The 23105-nt window shown below is 44.1% G+C and overlaps 3 protein-coding genes across 4 annotated transcripts in view; 1 reads left to right on the top strand and 2 right to left on the bottom strand.

Annotated features, from left to right (window-relative positions):
• The first annotated feature begins 250 nt into the window (after positions 1-250).
• On the top strand, positions 251-7837 carry LOC115149860 (coiled-coil domain-containing protein 63). 2 transcript variants are annotated; one of them, XM_029692671.1, is made up of 10 exons: positions 251-379; positions 780-917; positions 4417-4533; positions 4964-5145; positions 5243-5427; positions 5575-5792; positions 5945-6019; positions 6205-6397; positions 6753-6944; positions 7515-7837. In XM_029692671.1, exons 2-10 carry the CDS (start codon positions 789-791, stop codon positions 7658-7660), a joined length of 1437 nt encoding a protein of 478 aa, XP_029548531.1. In that variant the 5' UTR covers positions 251-379; positions 780-788; the 3' UTR covers positions 7661-7837. The 2 variants fall into 2 exon arrangements, with proteins under 2 accessions (XP_029548531.1, XP_029548530.1); XM_029692670.1 differs by having other exon boundaries at positions 4411-4533.
• An 892-nt stretch (positions 7838-8729) lies between these two features.
• On the bottom strand, positions 8730-12885 carry LOC115149859 (myosin regulatory light chain 2, ventricular/cardiac muscle isoform-like). The gene is made up of 6 exons (XM_029692669.1): positions 12790-12885; positions 10304-10379; positions 10074-10178; positions 9775-9853; positions 9598-9646; positions 8730-9343 (listed from the first exon to the last, which is right to left on the bottom strand). Exons 1-6 carry the CDS (start codon positions 12790-12792, stop codon positions 9239-9241), a joined length of 417 nt encoding a protein of 138 aa, XP_029548529.1. The 5' UTR covers positions 12793-12885; the 3' UTR covers positions 8730-9238.
• An 8236-nt stretch (positions 12886-21121) lies between these two features.
• LOC115150381 (citron Rho-interacting kinase) overlaps positions 21122-23105 on the bottom strand; it is a 46978-nt gene continuing 44994 nt past the window's right edge. Inside the window, exon 40 of the mRNA XM_029693615.1 lies at positions 21122-23044. Coding sequence (XP_029549475.1) covers positions 23021-23044 — 24 coding nt within the window. The 3' untranslated portion in view covers positions 21122-23020. The remainder of the gene's footprint in view (positions 23045-23105) is intronic.

Genomic DNA, 23105 nt, shown 5'->3' with positions numbered 1-23105 from the left:
TAACCCCTATCTATAAACTGAAATCAATTGTAGTTGCATCTAGTCCATGTACAGGTACCCGATCTTGTTTCACCATTCCTTCCAACCTATGATTGAACAATTGGCATTGCGTCAGAGGTGATCATCATGGAACGATTTAAGAATTCGAAAATTCGTTCTAAAAATCACGTTACTCCATATATCCACAATAGCAAGTGAGATCAACATAATTTATTTTTATTTCTTTATATTTTATAAAGTCAACGTATCATTAGCCTTGTCAATATAATTTAAAAAACAGTGGAGACATTGGTGAAATACCAATCATCCGCGAGATAAGTTTAAAAATAATAATTCACCAAATAAGATATCGAAGACTACACTGCCTAGGCCGAAACTGGTAAGTAGTGCTATCTGGAAAATTATTTGTTGTAGCCTGGTAGGCCTATCGGAAACGAATAATTGGTTTGCGCATGTGTCAACTAGTACCCTTACAAAAAAAGATTGCAGTTTTGAAACTAGTAACTGCCGACCACTGTGGTATTTTGGACGCAGTAATTGCAGAATAACTGCAGTTACACTGCACTCTTAACTGCAGTTACACCGCAAAATTACTACAGTAAAAAAAAAAAACGTTTTATTTTGGATGCTGTATTTGTAGCATACTGTTGGTATACTGCACTCTGACTGCAATATTTTTTTGTAAGGATAATTCTTGACCAAGTAAAATCAAGAACGAGGTCTGTCCTTTGAATCTGACTGCATAACCATTTGATGCATTTTCCAATAATGTCACACAGGCCAAAATAATGCCCCCCAAAAATCCGAAAAAGACTGACAACCTTCATGAGCAACACCAGCGACTCCTTGTGGATAATGACAGTTACCTGGTTGCCATCCGAAAACAGAAGGAACACCTTGCCAGTCTGGACACCAAGGTATGGTATGGCCAATTAGAATGACTGTTGCTAAATGACTGGCTAACTGACTGTTGCTAAAATGGCAAAGTATTGACTTGTGAATAATAATAATAATAGTAAAATGGCGCCGAGGGGAAGGCTGCCATCTTATCGGCTCTTAACCAACCATGTTATTTTGTTTGTTTTTTCGCATTGTTCGTAACTTGTTTTGTACATAATGTTGCTGCTACCTTCTCTTATGACCGAAAAGAGCTTCTGGACATCAGAACTGCGATTTCTCACCTCAAACTGGACGAAGAGTTCTTCTTCAACGAGTCGGACGGGAGGGATATAATACAGACACCCGACCAGGCCCATATCCCCGTTATTCGCTGGAGAAGGTAACACAGATTTTGCGGAAAGAGATCAGGGTGCCTTGTGAGGATTATGCGACGAGTGGCTAATCTGCCCATGCCTTCCGTCCTGCTAGCTAACGTTCAATCGCTGGAAAATAAATGGGACGAACAGAAAGCACGTTCATCCTACCAACGGGACATTAAAAACTGTAATATCTTGTGTTTCACCTCATCGTGGCTGAACATTGACATTAAGAACATACAGCTGGCGGGTTATACACTCTATTGGCAGGACAGAACAGCAACCTTTGGTAAGACACGGGGCGGGGGCCTATGCATTTATGTAAACAGCAGCTGGTGCACGATATCTAAGGAAGTCTTAAGGATTTCTCGCCTGAGGTAGAGTATCTCAGGATAAGCTGTAGACCACACTATCTACCTAGAGTTTTTATCTGTATTTTTTGTAGCTTTCTACATACCACCACAGACCAATGCTGGCACTAAAACCACACTCAATGAGCTGTATACGGCCATCAGCAAACAGGAAAACGCTCATCCAGAGGCAGCGCTCCTAGTGGCCGGGGACTTTAATTCAGGGAAACTAAAATCAGTTTTACCTAATTTCTATCAGAATGTTAAATGTTCAACAAGAGGGGGAAAAAATCTAGACCGCCTTTACTCCAGACACAGAGACGCATGCAAAGCTCTCCCTCGCCTTCCATTTGGCAAATCTGACCATAATTCTATCCTCCTGATTCATGCTTACAAGCAAAAATTCAAGCAGGAAGCACCAGTGACTTGGTCTATAAAAAAGTGGTCAGATGAAGCAGATGCTAAGCTACAGGGCTGTTTTGCTAGCACAGACTGGAATATGATCTGGGATTCTTCCGATGGCATTGAGGAGTACACCACATCAGTCACTGGCTTTATCAATAAGTGCATTGATGACGTAGTCCCCACAGGGACTATACGTACATACCCCAACCAGAAGCCATGGATTACATGCAACATTCGCACTGAGCTAAAGGGTAGAGCCACTGTTTTCAAGGAGCTGGACTTTAACCCGGAAGCTTATAAGAAATCCTGCTACACCCTCCGATGAACCATCAAACAGGCAACGCTAAGATCGAATCATACTACACCGGCTCCGACGCTCGTCGGATGTAGCAGGGCCTGCAAACTATTACAGACTGCCTAGTAACACGAGCCTACCAGAAAAGCTAAATATCTTCTATGCTCGCTTCGAGGCAAGTAACACTGAAACATGTTTGAGAGCATCAGCTGATCACGCTCTCCGCAGCCGATGTGAGTAAGACCTTTAAACAGGTCAACATTCACAAGGCCGCAGGACCAGATGGATTACCAGAACCTGTACTCCGAGCATGCGCTGACCAACTGGCAAGTGTCTTCAGTGACATTTTCAACCTTTCTCTGTCCGCGTCTGTAATACCAACATGTTTCAAGCAGACCACAATAGTCCCTGTGCCCAAGAACACTAAGGTAACCTGCCTAAATGACTACCAACTCATGGCACTCTCGTCTGTAGCCTTGAAATGCTTTGAAAGGCTGGTCATGGCTCACATCAACACCATTATCCCAGAAACCATAGACCCACTCAAACTTGCATAACGCACCAACAGATCCACAGATGATGCAATCTCTATTGCACTCCACACTGCCCTTTCCCACCTGGACAAAAGGAACACCTATGTGAGAATCCTATTCGTTGACTACAGCTCAACATTCAACACCATAGTGCCCTCAAAGCTCACCACTATGCTAAGGACCCTGGGACTAAACACCTCCCTCTGCAACTGGATCCTGGACTTCCTGACGGGCCGCCCCCCAGGTGGTGAGGGTAGGCAACAACACATCCGCCATGCTGATCCTCAACATGGGGGCCCCTCAGGGGTGCGTGCTCAGTCCCCTCCTGTACTCCCTGTTCACTCATGACTGCACGGCCAGGCACGGCTCCAACACCATCACTAAGTTTGCTGATGACAACAGTGGTAGGCCTGATCACCGACAACAGTGAGGCAGCCTATAGGGAGGAGGTCAGAGACCTGACCATGTGGTGCAAGGACAACAACCTCTCCCTCAACGTGATCAAGACAAAGAGATGATTGTGGACTACAGGAAAAGGAGTACCGAGCCCGCCCCCATTCTCATCAATGGGGCTGTAGTGAAACAGGTTGAGAACTTCAAGTTCTTTGGCGTCCACATCACCAACAAACTAACATGGTCCAAGACAGTTGTGAAGAGGGCACGACAAAACCTATTCCCCCTTAGGAGACTGAAAAGTTTTGGCATGGGTCTTCAGATCCTCAAAAGATTTTCCAGCTGCACCATCGAGAGCATCCTAACGAGTTGCATCACTGCATGTTATGGCAACTGCTCTGCCTCCGACTGCAAGGCGCACTACAGAGGGTAGTGCGTACGGCCCAGTACATCACCGGGGCCAAGCTTCCTGCCATCCAGGACCTATATACCAGGCGGTGTCAGAGGAAGACCCTAAAAATTGTCAGACTCCAGCCACCCTAATCATAGACTGTTCTCTCTGCTACCGCACGGCCAGCGGTACCGGAGCGCCAAGTCTAGGTCCAAGAGGCTCCTAAATAGCTTCTACCCCCAAGCCATAAGACTCCTTTACAGCTAATCAAATGGCTACCCAGACTATTTGCATTGCCCCCCCCCCCCCCCCTCCCTGGAATGCTACTGCTACTCTCTGTTAATATCTATGCATAGTCACTTGAATAACTCTACCTACATGTACATATTACCTCAATTACCTCAACACCGGTGCCCCTGTACATTGACTCTACCGGTACCCCCTGTATATAGCCCCGCTATTGTTATTTACTGCTGCTCTTTAATCATTTGTTATTCTTATAGCTGATAAAACATTTTTTTTTTTAAATTTTCTTAAAACTCCATTGTTGGTGAAGGGCTTGTAATTAAGCATTTCACTGTAAGGTCTACACCTGTTGTATTCGGCGCATGTGACAAAATTTGATTTGATTTGATATTTATTTATATAGCGCTTTGCATTATACAGATAATCTCAAAGATGTTTAAACACATAAGTACATGTAGGCCTAATAATTGGGCTGGACAATGCATAGAATAAATAGAGTTCAACTCAATTCAACTTTATTGATCCCCTCTTCCCCATGGAGATGAAGGAGATGCAGACCAAGCTGTTGCAGAGGAAGAAGGAGATGGGTGGTAGGATCTGCAGCCTGAAGAGACCTCTTCATCAGAGGAAGCACATCCGCATCATGGAGGACCGTGTCAACCAGGTACTGCAGTCATCACTACACAACCCTACATTTACAGTCACACTGTTGACGGTTTCGTTTGTTTGGCAGTCATCATCACAGAATCCAACATCTATTCAACAATCTTATATTTATACAGTCACACACAAATCAATCAACCATCACAATACATTCAACACTCACAAAATCACACAAACCTACATCCATTCCACACTTGTTGTGTGTTTGCTATGAATCAGTTATGACCAACATAAAATTATTCTATATATGTAAGATGTACCCAGTATGGCCACGCAATCTGATTGGCCGAGAGCGAGGCATACATAGCCATGCTAAGACGATGTTCAGTGTAATGTATTAAATTCCTCATTGATTTGATTCAAACTGGTTTGCAATGTGTTTTGTGATTTGAGCATCATCTCTATAGCGTTCTTATCCTGTGGTCTTGCAGGCCACTAAAAGCTTTGACAAGTTGCTATGCAGCAACCAGGCATTGCGTGATGAGATTGACCACCTGCGGCGCCAGAGGTGCTCCTTCGCCCTTATGTACCAGCGTCTGAGCAGAGAGCTACTGTCCCAGCACAATGTCATGGAAGACCTCATGGAGAAGTCTGTCCTTGCCTACGACCAGCGGTCAGAGCCACAAACACTATGTCTGTATGTGGTGTGGAGAAGTCTGTTCTTCTTGCACTTGCCCAGCTTAGAAATGTGGGCTGTGTTTGTGTTCTAGGTCCGAGGCCCTGGCCCGTATGCTAGCTGTGAGGGAGCGTAGCAAGAAGGACACGTCTCTCTGCCACACTGAGATGACTGAGCTGAAGAGGGTCATCGACCACGAGATCAAACTCCGCAGCTTCATGGTCCAAAAGTCCAAGGAGAGCGTCCCCATAGGCGAGGACGAAGAGGCCAAAAAGAGAAGTACGTTTTAGAGTCACGCTTAACATTATACATCCTACAGTTGTTCATTGAGTGGTTTCTTGTTTAGCCTAGAGGCTAGAGGCCATTCTCAAGCTTCATCAACCTTCTTGATCGATGCTTCATGGCAGTGCATTGTCATTGGTGCAGGGGCCGAGCAGGCTCAGCGTGAGCGAATGGGAGGAGAGAGTCTGGAAACCTACCAGGCGGTGCACCGGCTGCTCGTGGAGGTGAGCGGCGACAGTGACCTGCGTCAGCTTGGCAGGACATTTGTGGAGAACGAGGAGAAGAGCTTTGCTTACTTCAACTACATCAACGAGCTGAACAACAATAGCACCATGCTGAAGGACCGCATCAACAAGCTCAGGGTCAGGGTCCACACACATACACGCCATGCACGCACGCATGCACACACACAAACACAGGATGGGAGTTCATGTGCTGTAAGCTTGTAAAACTAGACAACTTATGAACCTAGACAAGGTTATATGACCGTGTTCTGCTGCTATCTCCCCCACAGACTGAGATCCTGCGCTTTGAGCTGGAGAACAAGCACTATGATCAACAGTGGCAGGGCCAGCTCAAGGAACTGGAGGTAAGGTTTTCATTTTTAGGAAGTTTTAGTTTGACTTTGCACAACTTTTCACTGCTCTAATGTGTCTGCTGGTGCTTCCTTGTGCATTTCTCTGTCTGACCATGCCAATCAGTTTCTCTCCCCTATATCAATCTGTGTTCCCCTTCATCTTTTGACTTTGACGTTTTGTCTCTGGTCCCTCTCAGAGAGAGCTGGAGCAGCGTCGTGGCCTGGTCAATAATTTGGAGAGCCAGTACACTGTGGTTCTGAAGTTTTTGGACCAGCATAAGACGGCCATCGCCCACCTGTTTAACAAGATGAAGTGTAACCCTACTTCTATCATTGGCAAGCTGGGCTGCAGCGCTCAGGTCACTGATGACAACGTCACCCAGTTTATCGGTAGGTGGACATTGTTGGACAACCCCGCTCTCTCGCAGGCTGTTGACAATGCTAAAGCTCCCAAAAGAACAAAGATTTTAATGGATTCCAAAGAACAATTCACACACAAGATATTCAAGTTATTACCATTTTACTATGCCATTTCTAAATAAATACCTGGTAATTTCTGTACCATCAAATAAAGTGTATCCAAATTGGCAGTACAGTGTATGTAACACTCGCACAGTATCTCACACAGGCAAAGCAAAAGTGGAACATGTGGAACTCACCAGACTTCTAGAATGAGCGACACATACTCACCGCTAGACACTCACTCATCCCGTCTCATTCCGTCCTGTCCTCTGCATCACCACAGGTATCCTGGAGGAGGAGATGCACCAGCTGTTGATGTTCCTGTCCCAGTGCAGCTACAAGGAGGCCGAGGAGATGGAGCTGCCCCCTCAGAACCTCCTGCTGGTCAGCTACAGCCTGCTGCCTGCCGTGACCCCCTCTGCTACAGAGGCACCCTCCTTCGACGACAGCACCACTGAAGCACTACTGGGCCTGGGTCAGTACTGGTACAGTAGAGCTTGTGCCCCAAATGGTACCCTATTCCCTATATTGTACTATGTTGTGCTGTTGCCATGTTGTGTTGCTACCGTGTTGTTGTCATGTTGTGTTGCTGCCATTCTGTGTTGTCTTAGGTCTCTCTTTATGTAGTGTTGTGTTTTCTCCTACATTTCTATTTTTAATCCCATCCCCCATACCCGCAGGAGGCCTTTTACCTCTTGTTAGGCCGTCATTGAAAATAAAAATTTGTACTTAATTGACTTGCCTAGTTAAATAAATAAAGGTTAAATAAATAAACAATACAGTATAGTGCATTACTTTTGACCAGGGCCGATGCACTATGTAGTGAATAGGTTTCCCTTTTGGAAACAGCTTTTAATAAACTGAAGACATTATAAAGGCAGTATAACAACCTGTTGACAGTGTAAATAATAATATAATATGTATATATGTAATATTGGGTAACATTTTCCTTAAAGTCAACACTAATCACAAGTGACTTTTAATACTTCAAGTGGAGTGTGTCGGTGTTGTGCCCCATTAACTTTGTGTGTGGTGTGCCTTACAGGCAGCGAGCAGCCTCTGGACTTCCAGACCCTGCGTGAGCGGGTGCTTCCCCGGGTGATGCATACTGAGCAGGGTAAGGTGCCCAAGGCCCCATCCGCCCCCCTAAGAGGAAAGAAGAAGGTGGGCTTCAACCCCAAGTCTGCCTGAGCAGGAGCCTCTGACGCTCTCAAGACATGTTGCTCACATACTGCGTTGTTTTAATGTCAATGAAACCATTACAGCATTCAGCTTTAGTCCTTGGTCTCAGTAATCTGTTCATTGTTCAACATGTCCTTTGCCCCCCACACCCACCACTGCTTTTGAACAGGTTTGTTCCCATTGTTGGAGGAAATAACACAGCTCATCTAGACCCTTATCCCTAGTCCCCCACCCCAGGAAAGATGCTTTGTTTGGGCAATGAAATAACAAATGATGGGTGGCTCAGGGCTTTGCACCTCTGCGTCAAGGTCTCTCAGCATGGCCAGGCACCACCTCAGTGGAGTAACAACAGGCTTTACGGGGATCACTGGCTGACAGCTTAGTGTCTGCCCTGCCTTTGGGATGCATCATACCCCGTAACCTCATGACATGCACTAAAATAAACACTGGGGCTTTGTCTTTCCAAACCAAACCCCATGTTTTGATGGAAAGTGTTAAGCCCCTCTGTACCTTGAAGGCCAGTGTGATGCCAGAAGTCGGCCATCTCTGCTACATCACTGGCTCCCATTGCTCCTCTCTAAATAAAGAAGGTTACATGCTCTTAGTCTTAGGGGATCCATAATGCTCTCAGCTGCTGGGCAGGACTGCTGCCAAAACCAAACTAAAACCCTGAATCAGTTTATAAACCAGTAGAAAAGCTCTCCCTCACTGAACAGATCATTTGAACCTATTTTCAACCCATACTGATGTCATTAACCCCTGATGTAAACTCTTGCTAGTGATGAAACCTTACAGATTGAAAGGTATTGATTTTGTATATTACTTATTTACAACACAGTGTGGCTGCAACAGTTATGTGATCAACTTGGGCAAAATAATTGAGGGAAGCATACACCCATTGATACATAGACTTGATTTGTTGAGTTGATACAGAATATCACTTAAGATGACATTCGTTCCAATATGTCATCAGTCAATCAAGTAAACAAAGGACATTGAATATATATTATGCTGTCTAAAGGGATGCTTCAAAATAAACATTTATTGTCATGAGGTGCAAGAAGTAACAAACTGAGGATCTCTCTACAAAAGTTATTTATTGAAAAGTGATCAGATTGTAAAATAGCTATTGAATATGGATTCAACCATTTGTCTGACAGACCATTTACACACATCTGGCTTGGTAGTTTTCTTAACCACTGTCGATGACGGGAAAACACAAGCAGATGCATCACAGGTGGCTAGTTTAAAAGTGTCTTGAGCCTTTTGCCAGTGAGTTTCCCTCTGGTTCTTTCCCTCCTCTTCCACTGTGGGGCTGCAGGTGGTGGGGTCTCTTGGTATAGGTGACCTGGGAGGGGAAGTGTGACTGACAGACAAAGGAGCCAGTGAATTATTCCAGGGTGGTCCACATCACCTGATCTGAGGATGTAAGTGGGCGGGGCAAGCACACAGGACCGTGGGTGGAGCCTGGAGATGATAGATGACAGCCGACAGGTGTTTATATTTTAGAAATAGAAGCTCTAGAGTCTCTAGTCAAGAGCTTCTATTTCTGTCACTGACAGACACGCTAAAGGAGCAGTTAGTTAGTTACTCCGGGTCCTTCTCTTCTCCGTGTGTGATGATGTGGATAAGGTTTTTGTAGTCTAGATTTCCTGCCACGTCTGGTGGGAAGGCTGCAAACATTTGCTCCATCTAAGAAAACCATCAAGATGATTTAGTGACTCAATCACTGACACATCATACACGTCACAACAGATTCTAAGCAACACACAGCATATTCATATATGAACTGTGTTGTTACTGATTATGAGTGGCTATGAGTTGAATGAAAATGGTTTGTCTGCTGTTGATAGATAGTCGTATGTACAAGGGGTCCAGGGCTTGTGTGTGTGTGTATACAGTATATGGCTTATAGTGTGTTTAGGGTATGTTGGTTGGGCTCTAACCTCTTCAGGAGAAAATCTGTCCACCTGTGTCGTCAGCATCTCGGTCACACTGAAGAGGAGCAAGAACAATGTGTTTAGGATTACATTAACCTATAATCTATTAGACCCGTTTACACACACACACACACACACACACACACACACACACACACACACACACACACACATGGTACTCACGAGTCCTTCCTCAGGACCCCTTTTCCTTCAGGATCAAATACTTTCAATGCGTTGAGGATAGTTTCCTCTGGATCAGCGCCTACACAGATAGCACCTCTAATTAGAAAGAAGTCGATGGGAAGCAGACATTTGGATAACATAGACAGTAGTTACAATACAGAAATAAGGAAGGACAATGTCAAATTACGATTCAGGCAACTAATTTTGTAAACTTTTGGGAGAAAGTGACATTCAGTACTGTAGCAAAATGTAGCAGGACGTTTAAACAACTGAACACATCCCTTGTTTGCACACCTCACCTTTTAGCTTCTCTTCAAACATGGTGAGGAAGACGGTGAAGTTGACTGGGCCCGACGCATCTTTCAGCATCTCATCTATCTCCTCTTGCTTCACGTTGAGACGGCCTGTTACATGGACATGGGTCAGTACCACTTCTTTCACTAGGCCAAGTCATTATTGTAAATGAGAATAAGTTCTCAATGACCTACCTGATCAAATAGATAAATGATAGAATAGATCTTCAACACACCCAGTGCAGCAAAGGTGTCCCTCAAGTCGTTTTTGTCAATGAATCCATCTCGGTTGTGGTCCATGATGGTGAATGCCTGTCAACATGGTGGGTTAACATTTAATGGGAGACTCTTGAGAAAGACTCATACCATTAACTAGAATTTGTCTGTGTGTGTACAAGTGTTGGGAGGAGAGCGACGGTAAATCCCATGGGCTACAGATGGAGCCACTGCATATCAAATCAGTCTATGTGCCGTGGCTGCCGTAGAATGTTGTAGTGTCAAAATGTAAATGCATCATAATGCAGAAACCACATTGGCCGAACTCTCTTAATATATGTCTCTAACTGGCGCTAGCATAAATCAACTCAGGGTAGACCAACCCACCAGGCTTCATGGATCTACTCCTTTTCCACCTCCCGCTGAAGGCACCCAAGATGGCAAAGAAGAAGTCAGCAGAGGGAGCCAACTCTAATGTATTTTCTATCTTTGAGCAGTCTCAAATCCAGGAGTTCAAGGAGGTAAGGATCTGCCTCTTCCCTTATTACCATGACGACAGTCCATCAGTCCACCTGTACCCCTTTCTGTCTGGGTCCTAGTGCATAACCCATTCTGCCTCTACTGTACTGCCTGATTCACACTATAGGGCCTTCACACTATAGGGCCAACCCGACTGGTACTCTGCTTGCAGACATTTTCTTTCCATATTGTCCTTTCCAGTACAGTTCCAACAACTATGGTGGATTTCTAACCAGGCCAGCACAGCTTAGCCCTATAGCGTGAACCCAACATCTCTTAGCCTGTAGGTTTACCTGTCCCTCTGTCCCTCTGTCCATTGTCCACCTGTCTCTCTGCCCCTGGCATTAACCAGGTGTGTGGTATGAGCGGTGTCGCTCTTTCAAACCCAGCCAGGCATTCAGGCCCTGTCATCAGTGATAAGCCATGGCTGAGGATAGAATGGAAAGCATGCCCTGACCTGGATGCCACTCTTAAACCCTGGGGAGTAACATCATATAAATACAGCAAAGAATAAAGGCTTAGGAAAAAATGTCCAGGGATCCATGTTCCAGAAAGCATCGATAGGATTATTATGACAAAGATTTATAGATTAATGCCTCCTCTCTTTCCCATATTTGCTATTTATTTAGATAGTGGAAAGAAAAAGGGAGAAAAGTAAGGGAGGAGAACCCCGTATTCTGGAATGGGGATAACGTGGGCCAAAGTTGCCAGTGTTACCACTAAACTCCGGCACTTCATTAATATTACAATGGGAAATATTTAAACAGTGTTGTGTAACTGAATGTCTGGAATTAGAACAAAATTCCAAAAGTTGGCCTAACTCTAAATATATGGCTCTGGCACCAGTGTTACTTAGGACACAATACAACTATTGGGATATAACAGTTTTTGACAGGACCACCCCTGAACTAACTAAATGCTATGAATTAAGGGGTTATCCTGCCCAACGTAAAATACTGTAATGGTTGTCGTCGGGAATGGAGGACCAAAACGCAGCAGGAATGTGGATGCTCATCTTGTATTTATTTTCAGCCAAGAGAACACCAAAATAACAAACAAAGAAAGAAAGAACTCACAAACAACAAAACAGTCTTGTCATGCTCACACACGCAAAACAAGAAACAATCTCCCACAAACACTACACCAAACAATTACCCATATATAGGACTCTCAATCAGAGGCAACGAGAAACACCTGCCTCCAATTGAGAGTCCAGCACCCAAACCTAAACATAGAAAACCTAAACTAGACAGAATGCAGAAATACAACCTAGAACATACTAACCTAGAACATACACCCAAAACCCAGGAACACATAAATCAAACACCCCTCTACAACACACACAAAACCCCCACCATACAAAACAAACATCCCTCTGCCACGTCCTGACCAAAATACTAAACAACTACTTCCTCTGCTGGTCAGGACGTGACAAATACATAACACTTTAGTATTGTATTACTTAAACATATAGGATGGAATACTAAACATACACTATGTATTTGTTAATCATGTTCCAACTGTTAGAATTTAACACAATATAAACAAAGACGATGAGAATCATTTTTAAGAAAATGTTTCAGTATATCAACTATGTCAAAACTGAAATATCTTCATGGAAATCTCCAGATGGACAGACAAATTTTGTTATTCGCAATGCAGTTCGTTCATTTCTTCCAGTTTCATATTCAGTATTCATCCTGAGCAGAACATGACATCAGACATCAAATATCTCTATCAAATCAAACAATCTACCAACATTTATCTGTTTGATCTCTCACACTCAACTATGTCAAAGGGGTGGGGGTAGAGGCAAGGGAACGTGATACTCCGCTGCATCCTTAGAGTAGACAAATGTAGAGAGATGGACAGTATATCATTAGTTTGATGATTAGCTTGAAGAACAGCTTGATAGATTGTCCTATTTGACATAGTTGAGTGTGAGAGATCAAACATTGGAACAGCACAGCACGGGGCAGGCACTTACCATGGCTGGAGCTGGAGGAGAGAGGAGATGGGTGTGTGATGAGCAGAACAATTGGACTCCCAAAGTGCCACTGAACAATGGAGAGGGATTTGTCTTGTCTTATGCAGCCTACATGTACTCCATTCTACTGGCCGATATAAATAAACCATGCCTTATTTAGGAAGTGACAGGTAACACACACACTCAGAGAATAATCCCTTGTGCCCCCTTCCCCAAGGTTAATTTTCAACTCTCAGAGTGGAATAACAGTGGTTTAGAATAGCAGGACCCTTGCATGCTGAAGGTTAACGGAACCCAATACTTAATCTCCTATTCCTACCCCTAGAAAGCATGCCCTATCCCCCTAGCTCTCCTACTTTACTTTAAAAGTGCTGCTGACTGCCCGAGTGTGAGTGGTGATGCCTCAATCCCCATATTGGGAGGGTAGACAAAACTAGAGGAACTAAAAACCAGCTGTTGAGTCGTCGTGGTTTTAACAGTGGCACAGCCCCAATTACCCAGCCGGCTACACACTTTTCACACTATTGTGCAGACCTGAACCGTACTGGATCTTCTTCACATTGTCCTTTCCAGTATGTCCAGCAACAATGGTGGATGCATAACCAGGCCAGCGCAGTACAGCTCAGCTCTGTGAAAAAGCTTTTTAGCAGCTAGTATGCTATCTGCCTCTAGTAGGGTACTACCGCTACCTCTATTCTCCTGGATGTGTTGGATGTGTGCCTATGCCCTGCCATTGATATTTGTGTTTGTCTAAGGCCAATAAAACAATCATTTAAAAGGTGAAAGGGAGTGTGGGCTTATGGTAGCTTATTAAGCCATTATTTATTGCCCTGCAGCTGTCAGAGGAGTTTGTCTGGCAGGCTGGGTTAATGGTGGAGCAAGCCCAGTCACTTCTCTTCCATGTTTCTGTACATATCACCCACTTACAGTGCACTCCATTTACTCAAGCTGTCACCTTTAACTGAGAGGAGACCAGGAAAGGAAGCTGTTCAAAATAATTTGCACCCAGAGTTCCACGTTCCAAACTCAGCAGTAGAACATTAGCTAGGTTCCACATACTCAACTATGACCCTGGTGACACAGAGAACAGCACCTTAAAATGTACTAATTATATTTAAAGAGTTCACAAGTTACCAAATACCAGTCCTGTCATGTCCTGTCATGCTGGCAAGGGAAACTGCTCAAGTGCCAATCAGTGAATAGGATGGTACGGGCAGGGGGATGAACTCCCAACAGTGTCTGGGGAGGGGCAGATCTATATTTAATTGTATTTATTTATTTCACCTTTATTTAACCAGGTAGGCAAGTTGAGAACAAGTTCTCATTTACAATTGCGACCTGGCCATATAAAGCAAGCAGTTTGACACATACAACAACACAGAGTTACACATGGAGTAAAACATACACACAGTCAATAATATAGTAGAAAAATAAGTCTATATACAAAGTGAGCAAATGAGGTGAGATAAGGGAGGTAAAGGCAAAAAAGGCCATGGTGGCGAAGTAAATACAATATAGAAACACTGGAATGGTAGATTTGTAGTGGAAGAAAGTGCAAAGTAGAAATAGAAATAATGGGGTGCAAAGGAGCAAAATAAATAAATAAATACAGTAGGGGAAGGGGTAGTTGTTTGGGCTAAATTATAGATGGGCTATGTACAGGTGCAGTAATCTGTGAGCTGCTCTGACAGCTGGTGCTTAAAGCTAGTGAGGGAGATAAGTGTTTCCAGTTTTAGAGATTTTTGCAGTTCGTTCCAATCATTGGCAGCAGAGAACTGGAAGGAGAGGCGGCCGAAGGAGGAATTGGCTTTGGGGGTGACCAGAGAGATATACCTGCTGGAGCGCGTGCTACAGGTGGGTGCTGCTATTGTGACCAGCGAGCTGAGATAAGGTGGAACTTTACCAAGCAGGGTCTTGTAGATGACCTGGAGCCAGTGGGTTTGGCGACGAGTATGAAGCGAGGGCCAGCCAACGAGAGCGTACAGGGCGCAGTGGTGGGTAGTATATGGAGCTTTGGTGACAAAACGGATGGCACTGTGATAGACTGCATCCAATTTATTGAGTAGGGTATTGGAGGCTATTTTGTAAATGACATCGCCGAAGTCGAGGATAGGTAGGATGGTCAGTTTTACCAGGGTATGTTTGGCAGCATGAGTGAAAGATGCTTTGTTGCGAAATAGGAAGCCAATTCTAGATTTATCTTTGGATTGGAGATGTTTGATGTGAGTCTGGAAGGAGAGTTTACAGTCTAACCAGACACCTAGGTATTTGTAGTTGTCCACATATTCTAAGTCAGAACCGTCCAGAGTAGTGATGCTGGACGGGCAGGCATGTGCAGGCAGCGATCGGTTGAAGAGCATGCATTTAGTTTTACTAGTATTTAAGAGCAGTTGGAGGCCACGGAAGGAGAGTTGTATGGCATTGAAGCTCGTCTGGAGGGTAGTTAACACATTGTCCAAAGAGGGGCCAGAAGTATACAGAATGGTGTCGTCTGCATAGAGGTGGATCAGAGACTCACCAGCAGCAAGAGCGACATCATTGATGTATACAGAGAAAAAAGTCGGCCCAAGAATTGAACCCTGTGCACCCCCATAGAGACTGCCAAAGGCCCGGACAACAGGCCCTCCGATTTGACACACTGAACTCTATCGGAAAAGTAGTTGGTGAACCAGGCGAGGCAATCATTTGAGAAACCAAAGCCATTGAATCAGCGGATGAGGATGCGGTGATTGACAGAGTCGAAAGCCTTGGCCAGGTCAATGAATACGGCAGCACAGTATTGTTTCTTATCGATGGCGGTTAAGATATCGTTTAGGACCTTGAGCTTGGCTGAGGTGCACCCATGACCAGCTCTGAAACCAGATTGCATAGCGGAGAAGGTGCGGTGGGATTCAAAATGGTCAGTAATCTGTTTGTTGACTTGGCTTTTGAAGACTTTAGAAAGGCAGGGTAGGATAGATATAGGTCTGTAGCAGTTTGGGTCAAGAGTGTCCCCCCCTTTGAAGAGGGGGATGACCGCAGCTGCTTTCCAATCTTTGGGAATCTCAGACGACACGAAAGAGAGGTTGAACAGGCTAGTAATAGGGGTTGCAACAATTTCGGCAGATAATTTTAGAAAGAAAGGGTCCAGATTGTCTAGCCCGGCTGATTTGTAGGGGTCCAGGTTTTGCAGCTCTTTCAGAACATCAGCTGACTGGATTTGGGAGAAGGAGAAATGGGGAAGGCTTGGGCGAGTTGCTGTGGGGGGTGCAGTGCTGTTGACCGGAGTAGTGGTAGGCAGGTGGAAAGCATGGCCAGCCGTAGAAAAATGCTTATTGAAATTCTCAATTATAGTGGATTTATCGGTGGTGACAGAATTTCCTATCCTCAGTGCAGTGGGCAGCTGGGAGGAGGTGCTCTTATTCTCCAAGGACTTTATAGTGTCCCAGAACGTTTTTCAGTTTGTGTTGCAGGAAGCAAATTTCTGCTTGAAAAAGCTAGCCTTGGCTTTTCTAACTGCCTGTGTATATTGGTTTCTAACTTCCCTGAAAAGTTGCATATCACGGGGGCTGTTCGATGCTAATGCAGAACGTCACAGGATGTTTTTGTGTTGGTTAAGGGCAGTCAGGTCTGGAGAGAACCAAGGGCTATATCTGTTCCTGGTTCTACATTTCTTGAATGGGGCATGCTTATTTAAGATGGTGAGGAAGGCATTTAAAAAAAATAACCAGGCATCCTCTACTGAAGGGATGAGGTCAATATCCTTCCAGGATACCCGGGCCAGGTCGACTAGAAAGGCCTGCTCGCTGAAGTGTTTCAGGGAGCATTTGACAATGATGAGTGGAGGTCGTTTGACCGCTGACCCATTACGGATGCAGGCAATGAGGCAGTGATCGCTGAGATCTTGGTTGAAAACAGCAGAGGTGTATTTAGAGGGCAAGTTGGTTAGGATGATATCTATGAGGGTGCCCGTGTTTACGGCTTTGGGGTGGTACCTGGTAGGTTCATTGATCATTTGTGTGAGATTGAGGGCATCAAGCTTAGATTGTCGGATGGCTGGGGTGTTAAGCATGTCCCAGTTTAGGTCACCTAGCAGCACGAGCTCTGAAGATAGATGAGGGGCAATCAGTTCACATATGGTGTCCAAAGCACAGCTGGGGGTGGTCTATAGCAGGTGGCAACGGTGAGAGACTTGTTTTTAGAGAGGTGGATTTTTAAAAAGTAGAAATTCAAATTGTTTTGGTACAGACCTGGATAGTAAGACAGAACTCTGCAGGCTATCTCTGCAGTAGATTGCAACACCGGCCCCTTTGGCCGTTCTATCTTGTCTGATGTTGTAGTTAGGGATGTAGATTTCAGAGTTTTTGGTGGTCTTCCTAAGCCAGGATTTAGACACGGCTAGGACATCCGGGTTGGCAGAGTGTGCTAAAGCAGTGAATAAAACAAACTTAGGGAGGAGGCTTCTAATGTTAACATGCATGAAACCAAGGCTATTACGGTTACAGGAGTCATCAAAAGAGAGCGCCTGGGGAATAGGAGTGGAGCTAGGCACTGCAGGGCCTGGATTCACCTCTACATCGCCAGAGGAACTGAGGTGGAGTAGGTTAAGGGTACAGCTAAAAGCTATGAGAATTGGTCATCTAGGACATCCGGAACAGAGAGTAAAAGGAGCAGGTTTCTGGGGGCGATAAAATAGCTTCAAGGTATAATGTACAGACAAAGGTATGGTAGAATGTGAATACAGTGGAGGTAAACCTAGGCACTGAGAGAGATATTGTCTCTAGAAACATCATTGAAACCTGGTGATGTCATCGCATGCGTGGGTGGTGGAACTGAGAGGTTGGATAAGGTATAATGAGCAGGGCTAGAGGCTCTACAGTGAAATAAGCCAAAAAACACTAACCAGAACAGCAATGGACAAGGCATATTGACATTAAGGAGAGGCATGCTTAGCCAAGTGATCAAAAGGGTCCAGTGAGTAGTGAGGTCGGTTGCGGTCACGGCGATTCAGACAGCTAGCCGGGCCATGGGTAGCAAGTTGGCAGAAGATGGTCTGTTTTTAGCCACCCCGTGTGTTTCCGTCGGTAGATTAGTGGGGTTCCGTGTGGTAGATAGGACCAATCCAATTGGCAAAATAGTTATAGTGGCCCAAGAAAATTGACCTATAGACCTATGAGAGAGATATTGTCTCTAGAAACATCATTGAAACCTGGTGATGTCATCGCATGCGTGGGTGGTGGAACTGAGAGGTTGGATAAGGTATAATGAGCAGGGCTAGAGGCTCTACAGTGAAATAAGCCAAAAAACACTAACCAGAACAGCAATGGACAAGGCATATTGACATTAAGGAGAGGCATGCTTAGCCAAGTGATCAAAAGGGTCCAGTGAGTAGTGAGGTCGGTTGCGGTCACGGCGATTCAGACAGCTAGCCGGGCCATGGGTAGCAAGTTGGCAGAAGATGGTCTGTTTTTAGCCACCCCGTGTGTTTCCGTCGGTAGATTAGTGGGGTTCCGTGTGGTAGATAGGACCAATCCAATTGGCAAAATAGTTATAGTGGCCCAAGAAAATTGACCTATAGACCTATTCAGATAGCAGCCGATAAGACAGCTACGATTAGCTGGCCGCAGATGGGCGTTCAGGTTACGTCGCGACGGAGGGGTCAGTTGATTAACTCCCTTGGGCAGATAACGTCGGTAGTCCAGTCATGAAGGCCCGATGGGACTACGCATCGGCAGTAAAACGGGTCCGGAGAGGTGATTGTAGCCCAGGAGTGGCTGATTGAACTCTTCAGCTGGCTAGCTCAGGAATAAATGATGTTAGCGCCGGGACCGACGTTTGCCAATAGTCACTCGGATAGCAGCTAGCTAGCTGCAAGATCCAGGTGTAAATGTCCAGAGATTGCAGTATAAATCCAGGGATATGGAGAGAAAATAGGTCCGGTATGCTCTGGTCTGAGTCACGTTGTACAAAACTGGCGATAGCTTTCGAGCTAAGGGATAGCTGATGACCGCCAACCGTGGTTAGCTGAGTTCTAACGTTAGCTAGTGAACTGGCTAGCTTCTGTTGTGTATTTCAGATTTGAGGTAAATAATACTTTTTTTTTTTAATTGGTGAGGCTTGCAGGACAGTGTTTTGAAGTTGAGTTTTTAGTAAAAAATATATATAAAGATATGCGAAGAAATGATGTAAATATATATATACACGGGACACGACAAGACGAGGACAAAGGACGTCTGACTGCTATGCCATCTTGGAGTAATAAAAAAGGTATTGTGTCTGACATGCTAAAAGCCTTCTTCAGCTCGTCATTGCCATCCTTCTCATGTTCAGCCAGGTGTTTAACAACTAGTGCCTCAATGGCATATGTCACATCATCTCTGTCTCTTCACAGCATGGGAAGGAATCTCTAGTAACTTCTTTGAGGTTGAAAAGTCGCATCTTTATTACAGCTGTCTGCATCTAAACGTTAAAGAAACATGTATGAAGAGTTTGTTTGCCACTCACTCACCCAGAACAATTGTTCTTGGGCAGGCAGTTGTCTTGCTCCTCACAGTTATTCCCAGTATAAAGACAGAAATAGCTGCTGCTGCTCTGCATGCCAGTGGTTGTAGAATGGGATGGCATTGTCACAGTGGGGCTGGGGCCGTTAGTGAATTAGCAGGCTAGTGGGATCGTCAGACTACTATAAATACCCAATGTGCATTGTTATCCCAACACTCTGGACATGGATAAGTCACACACACACACAAAATCTTTCTTTCTCTCTCTCCGTCTCTCACACTCAATTCTACATCAGACACACACAAAACAGGATACGTGCCACAGTCTGGTGTAGCGGTCTAACCTCCCGACCACATATGTCCCCTCGGTGACAGAGGTTTGAGCCCTGGCTCAACCGACTGTCTGTGCCCTTAACCTCTTTCTGTACCCCTCTCTATATATCTGTCTCCCCATCTGCAGGTACTTACATCTGTCCCATCAAAAACAAGAAAATACATAGTTGAAGTCGGAAGTTTACATTCACCTTAGCCAAATACATTTAAACTCAGTTTTTCACAATTCCTGACATAATAGTAGAGAATGATTTATTTCAGCTTTTATTTCTTTCATCACATTCCCAGTGGGTCAGAAGTTTACATACACTCAATTAGTATTTGGTAGCATTGCCTTTCAATTGCTACAAACTTGGGTCAAACGTTTCGGGTAGCCTTTCACAAGCTTCCCACAATAAGTTGGGTGAATTTCGGCCCATTCCTCCAGACAGAGCTGGTGTAACTGAGTCAGGTTTGTAGGCCTCCTTGCTCGCACACGCTTTTTCAGTTCTGCTCACAAATTTTTTATGGGATTGAGGTCAGGGCTTTGTGATGGCCACTCCAATACCTTGACTTTGATTTACTTAAGCCACAACTTTGAAAGTATGCTGTGGGTCATTGTCCATTTGGAAGACCCATTTGCGACCAAGCTTTAACTTCCTGACTGATGTCTTGATGTTGCTTCAATATATCCACATAATTTTCCTTCCTCATGCAGCCATCTATGATGCTGCCACCCCCGTGCTTCACGGTTGGGATGGTGTTCTTCGGCTTGCAAGCCTCCCCCTTTTTCCTACAAACATAATGATGGTCATTATGGCCAAACAGTTCTATTTTTGTTTCATCAGACCAGAGGACATTTCTCCAAAAAGTACGATCTTTGTCCTCATGTGCAGTTGCAAACCGTAGTCTGGCTTTTTTATGGCGGTTTTGGAGCAGTGGCTTCTTCCTTGCTGAGTGGCCTTTCAGGTTATGTCGATATAGGACTCGTTTTACTGTGGATATAGATACTTTGTACCCGTTTCCTCCAGCATCTTCACAAGGTCCTTTGCTGTTGTTCTGGGATTGATTTGCACTTTTCGCACCAAAGTACGTTCATCTCTAGGAGACAGAACGCGTCTCCTTCCTGAGTGATATGACGGCTGTGTGGTGCCATGGTGTTTATACTTGCATACTATTGTTTGTACCGATGAACGTGACACCTTCAGGCGTTTGGAAATCGCTTCCAAGGATTAGCCAGACTTGTGGAGGTCTGCAACTTGTTTTCTGAGGTCTTAAATTATTTCTTTTGATTTTCTAATGATGTCAAGCAAAGAGCCACTGAGTTTGAAGGTAGACCTTTAAATACATCCAAAGGTACACCCCCAATTGACTCAAACGATGTCAATTAGCCTATCAGAAGTGGTTGAAAACGAGTTTTAATGACTCCGACCTAAGTGTATGTAAACTTCCAACTTCAAATGTATGTTGATTGGAACTCCAATTTCCTCTTTAAAGAAATTGTTAAAAGAAACATCAAAACAACAGGATACGACAGTAAATAAAGACATTGGTTATGTTTAATATTGTGTGACAAAATCTACAGGGAAAGCTAGTAAATCATTTGTAAGACATCAACATTATCATATCTAGAACAGGGCCACATGTTTCTCGTCTAAACTGAGTCCGCAAAATGCACCGATCTCACATTGGTATTCTGCCGCTCGCAAAGTTTCCAAAGAGTGAAAAAGTAGAGGGATGGACTTAGGTAGCAGATGGTAAATTGATAGGCACGTATGAAATGAAGTCAATTTACGACCTTGTACACTCCCACCCAGATGCTGAGTAAAATATGCATATAGAGGATGTGAGCAAAATGTTTATTATTGCACATGTAGGCTAACCTGTTCTACAAGAATTTGCTACGTGACCTTTCACTGCTACACTGAATTTTGGTCGTCATGGTTGAATATAAATCATTTGTTTGTGTGTGTGTGGGGGGGCTGATGTTAAGCAAATATAAAGAATAAGTACATCAAAAGTAAGTTGATATATTAAAGTATAAAGAGTAGGCTTATGTGACTAAAAATACCATATGTTCTTGCTGCGTGAGGTGTTCAGAAGTAGGAAAATGTCACCTATAAAATTTCAATTTAACGCAAACTAAAACATGTATAAATATACTTTTTTTCTATCGCTCACATGCTCCAGTGTCGATTCACCGTCATTGTTCACTGAAATGAATATGATGCTGAAGAGCATAGGATATTTCTTTTTGATTTTCATTTAAGTACATCCATGCCTTTGACAAATCAGTCAAACTAAAAATGTTTCTTCATCAATCAATCATAAACAACAATTTGGGGGGTATATACAAGAGGGTAAGGGAGATTGCGGTAAAAAAAATGAATATTGAAGTAGTATGTTGTAAGCGTAATGATCTCTCAAGCCGCATGTTTGTTTTTGCGTGTTTAAGTGCATTACACAAGATGGGTCCAAGGCAAAATGCTCACTTGATAAAGGACGTTTTAAAACAATAATATTCATTTGACATTTAAGAAGACACATACATGTAACAATCACTTTTCTCTTTAACAAAAATAGATGTGGCTTTTCCAGCCTTGAGGTTCCCTTTCAGTATCTATAAAAAGCATGGCTCTGTCTGAAATGGTACCCTACTCCCTATATAGAGTACTACTTTTGACCAGATCCCTGTTGGTCCTGGTCAAAAGTAGTGCAGTGTATAGGGAGTAGGGTGCCATTTTGGAAGAAACCTAAGTCTGCCTATTAACAGTGTCAATTAGCATTATGGTTATTTATAAAGGTCCTGTTGCAAGAGCCAGCTGGTGCTGGGGATTGTGGGTAGTGCGGTTTTAGTGCGTTTTAGTGTAGTCATCTAGCTCAGGGATGGACTAATCCTAGAAGGCTGCAGTGTGTGTGTGTGTGTGTGTGTAGACTTTATTCCAGATAAGCTCTAACAAAAACCTAATTACACTTGATCTAAATCAAAGACTTTGATTAGTTGATTATTTCAATGAGGCATATTAGTGCTGAGCTGTAACAAAAGCCTGCACACAGCGTGTCCCTCTAGGACTGGAGATGCCCACCACTGATCTAGCTGATATGCACAGGGGAGAGAGAAAATCCAGGAGAACGTTTAGTTGTGTTTCTAAACTCAGATTTATCTGTAAATTTCCAGGATTTAATTGAGCAGATATTCCAAGCGTTTATCTCAGTGTTTGTGACAAATGTTGTTTAAGGTGTTTTGGTCCTTGCAGACGTCAAATGTTGGATATAAAAAATGATTTGTTACTGTATATCAACATTGCATTAACCATTATTTATTCCAGTAAAATCCCATAGTTCTGACATTCAGCATTGACAGTGGGTCTTCATCCTCCTATTCCCTAACCCGGGTAAGGGGGATGTCACTCTTCTGACTGGTGTGACATTGCTGTTCCTCAAACAGATGATTGATCCCACACCTGTACAGACAGATCAGAGACAGATCGGGTCAGGTGTTAGGGCACTAACACAGAAGTTAGG

Source organism: Salmo trutta, chromosome 16 (assembly GCF_901001165.1).
Source record: "Salmo trutta chromosome 16, fSalTru1.1, whole genome shotgun sequence".
Classification (NCBI taxonomy): Eukaryota; Metazoa; Chordata; class Actinopteri; order Salmoniformes; family Salmonidae; genus Salmo; species Salmo trutta.
The sequence above is the reverse complement of the archived record's forward strand: the minus strand, read 5'-3'. Positions and strand labels throughout refer to the sequence as shown.

Bases quoted from the DNA above. Each gene is read 5' to 3' on its own strand.
- LOC115149860 (XM_029692670.1), top strand. From the start codon at position 789: ATGCCCCCCAAAAATCCGAAAAAGACTGACAACCTTCATGAGCAACAC. The intron at 918-4,410 runs GTATGGTATGGC...TTCCCCATGGAG, and splicing joins TTGCCAGTCTGGACACCAAG to ATGAAGGAGATGCAGACCAA. The intron at 6,398-6,752 runs GTAGGTGGACAT...GCATCACCACAG, and splicing joins CAACGTCACCCAGTTTATCG to GTATCCTGGAGGAGGAGATG.
- LOC115149859 (XM_029692669.1), bottom strand. The intron at 9,854-10,073 runs GTGAGGTGTGCA...CTATCTGTGTAG, and splicing joins GTTTGAAGAGAAGCTAAAAG to GCGCTGATCCAGAGGAAACT. The intron at 9,647-9,774 runs GTGAGTACCATG...GCTCCTCTTCAG, and splicing joins GGGGTCCTGAGGAAGGACTC to TGTGACCGAGATGCTGACGA.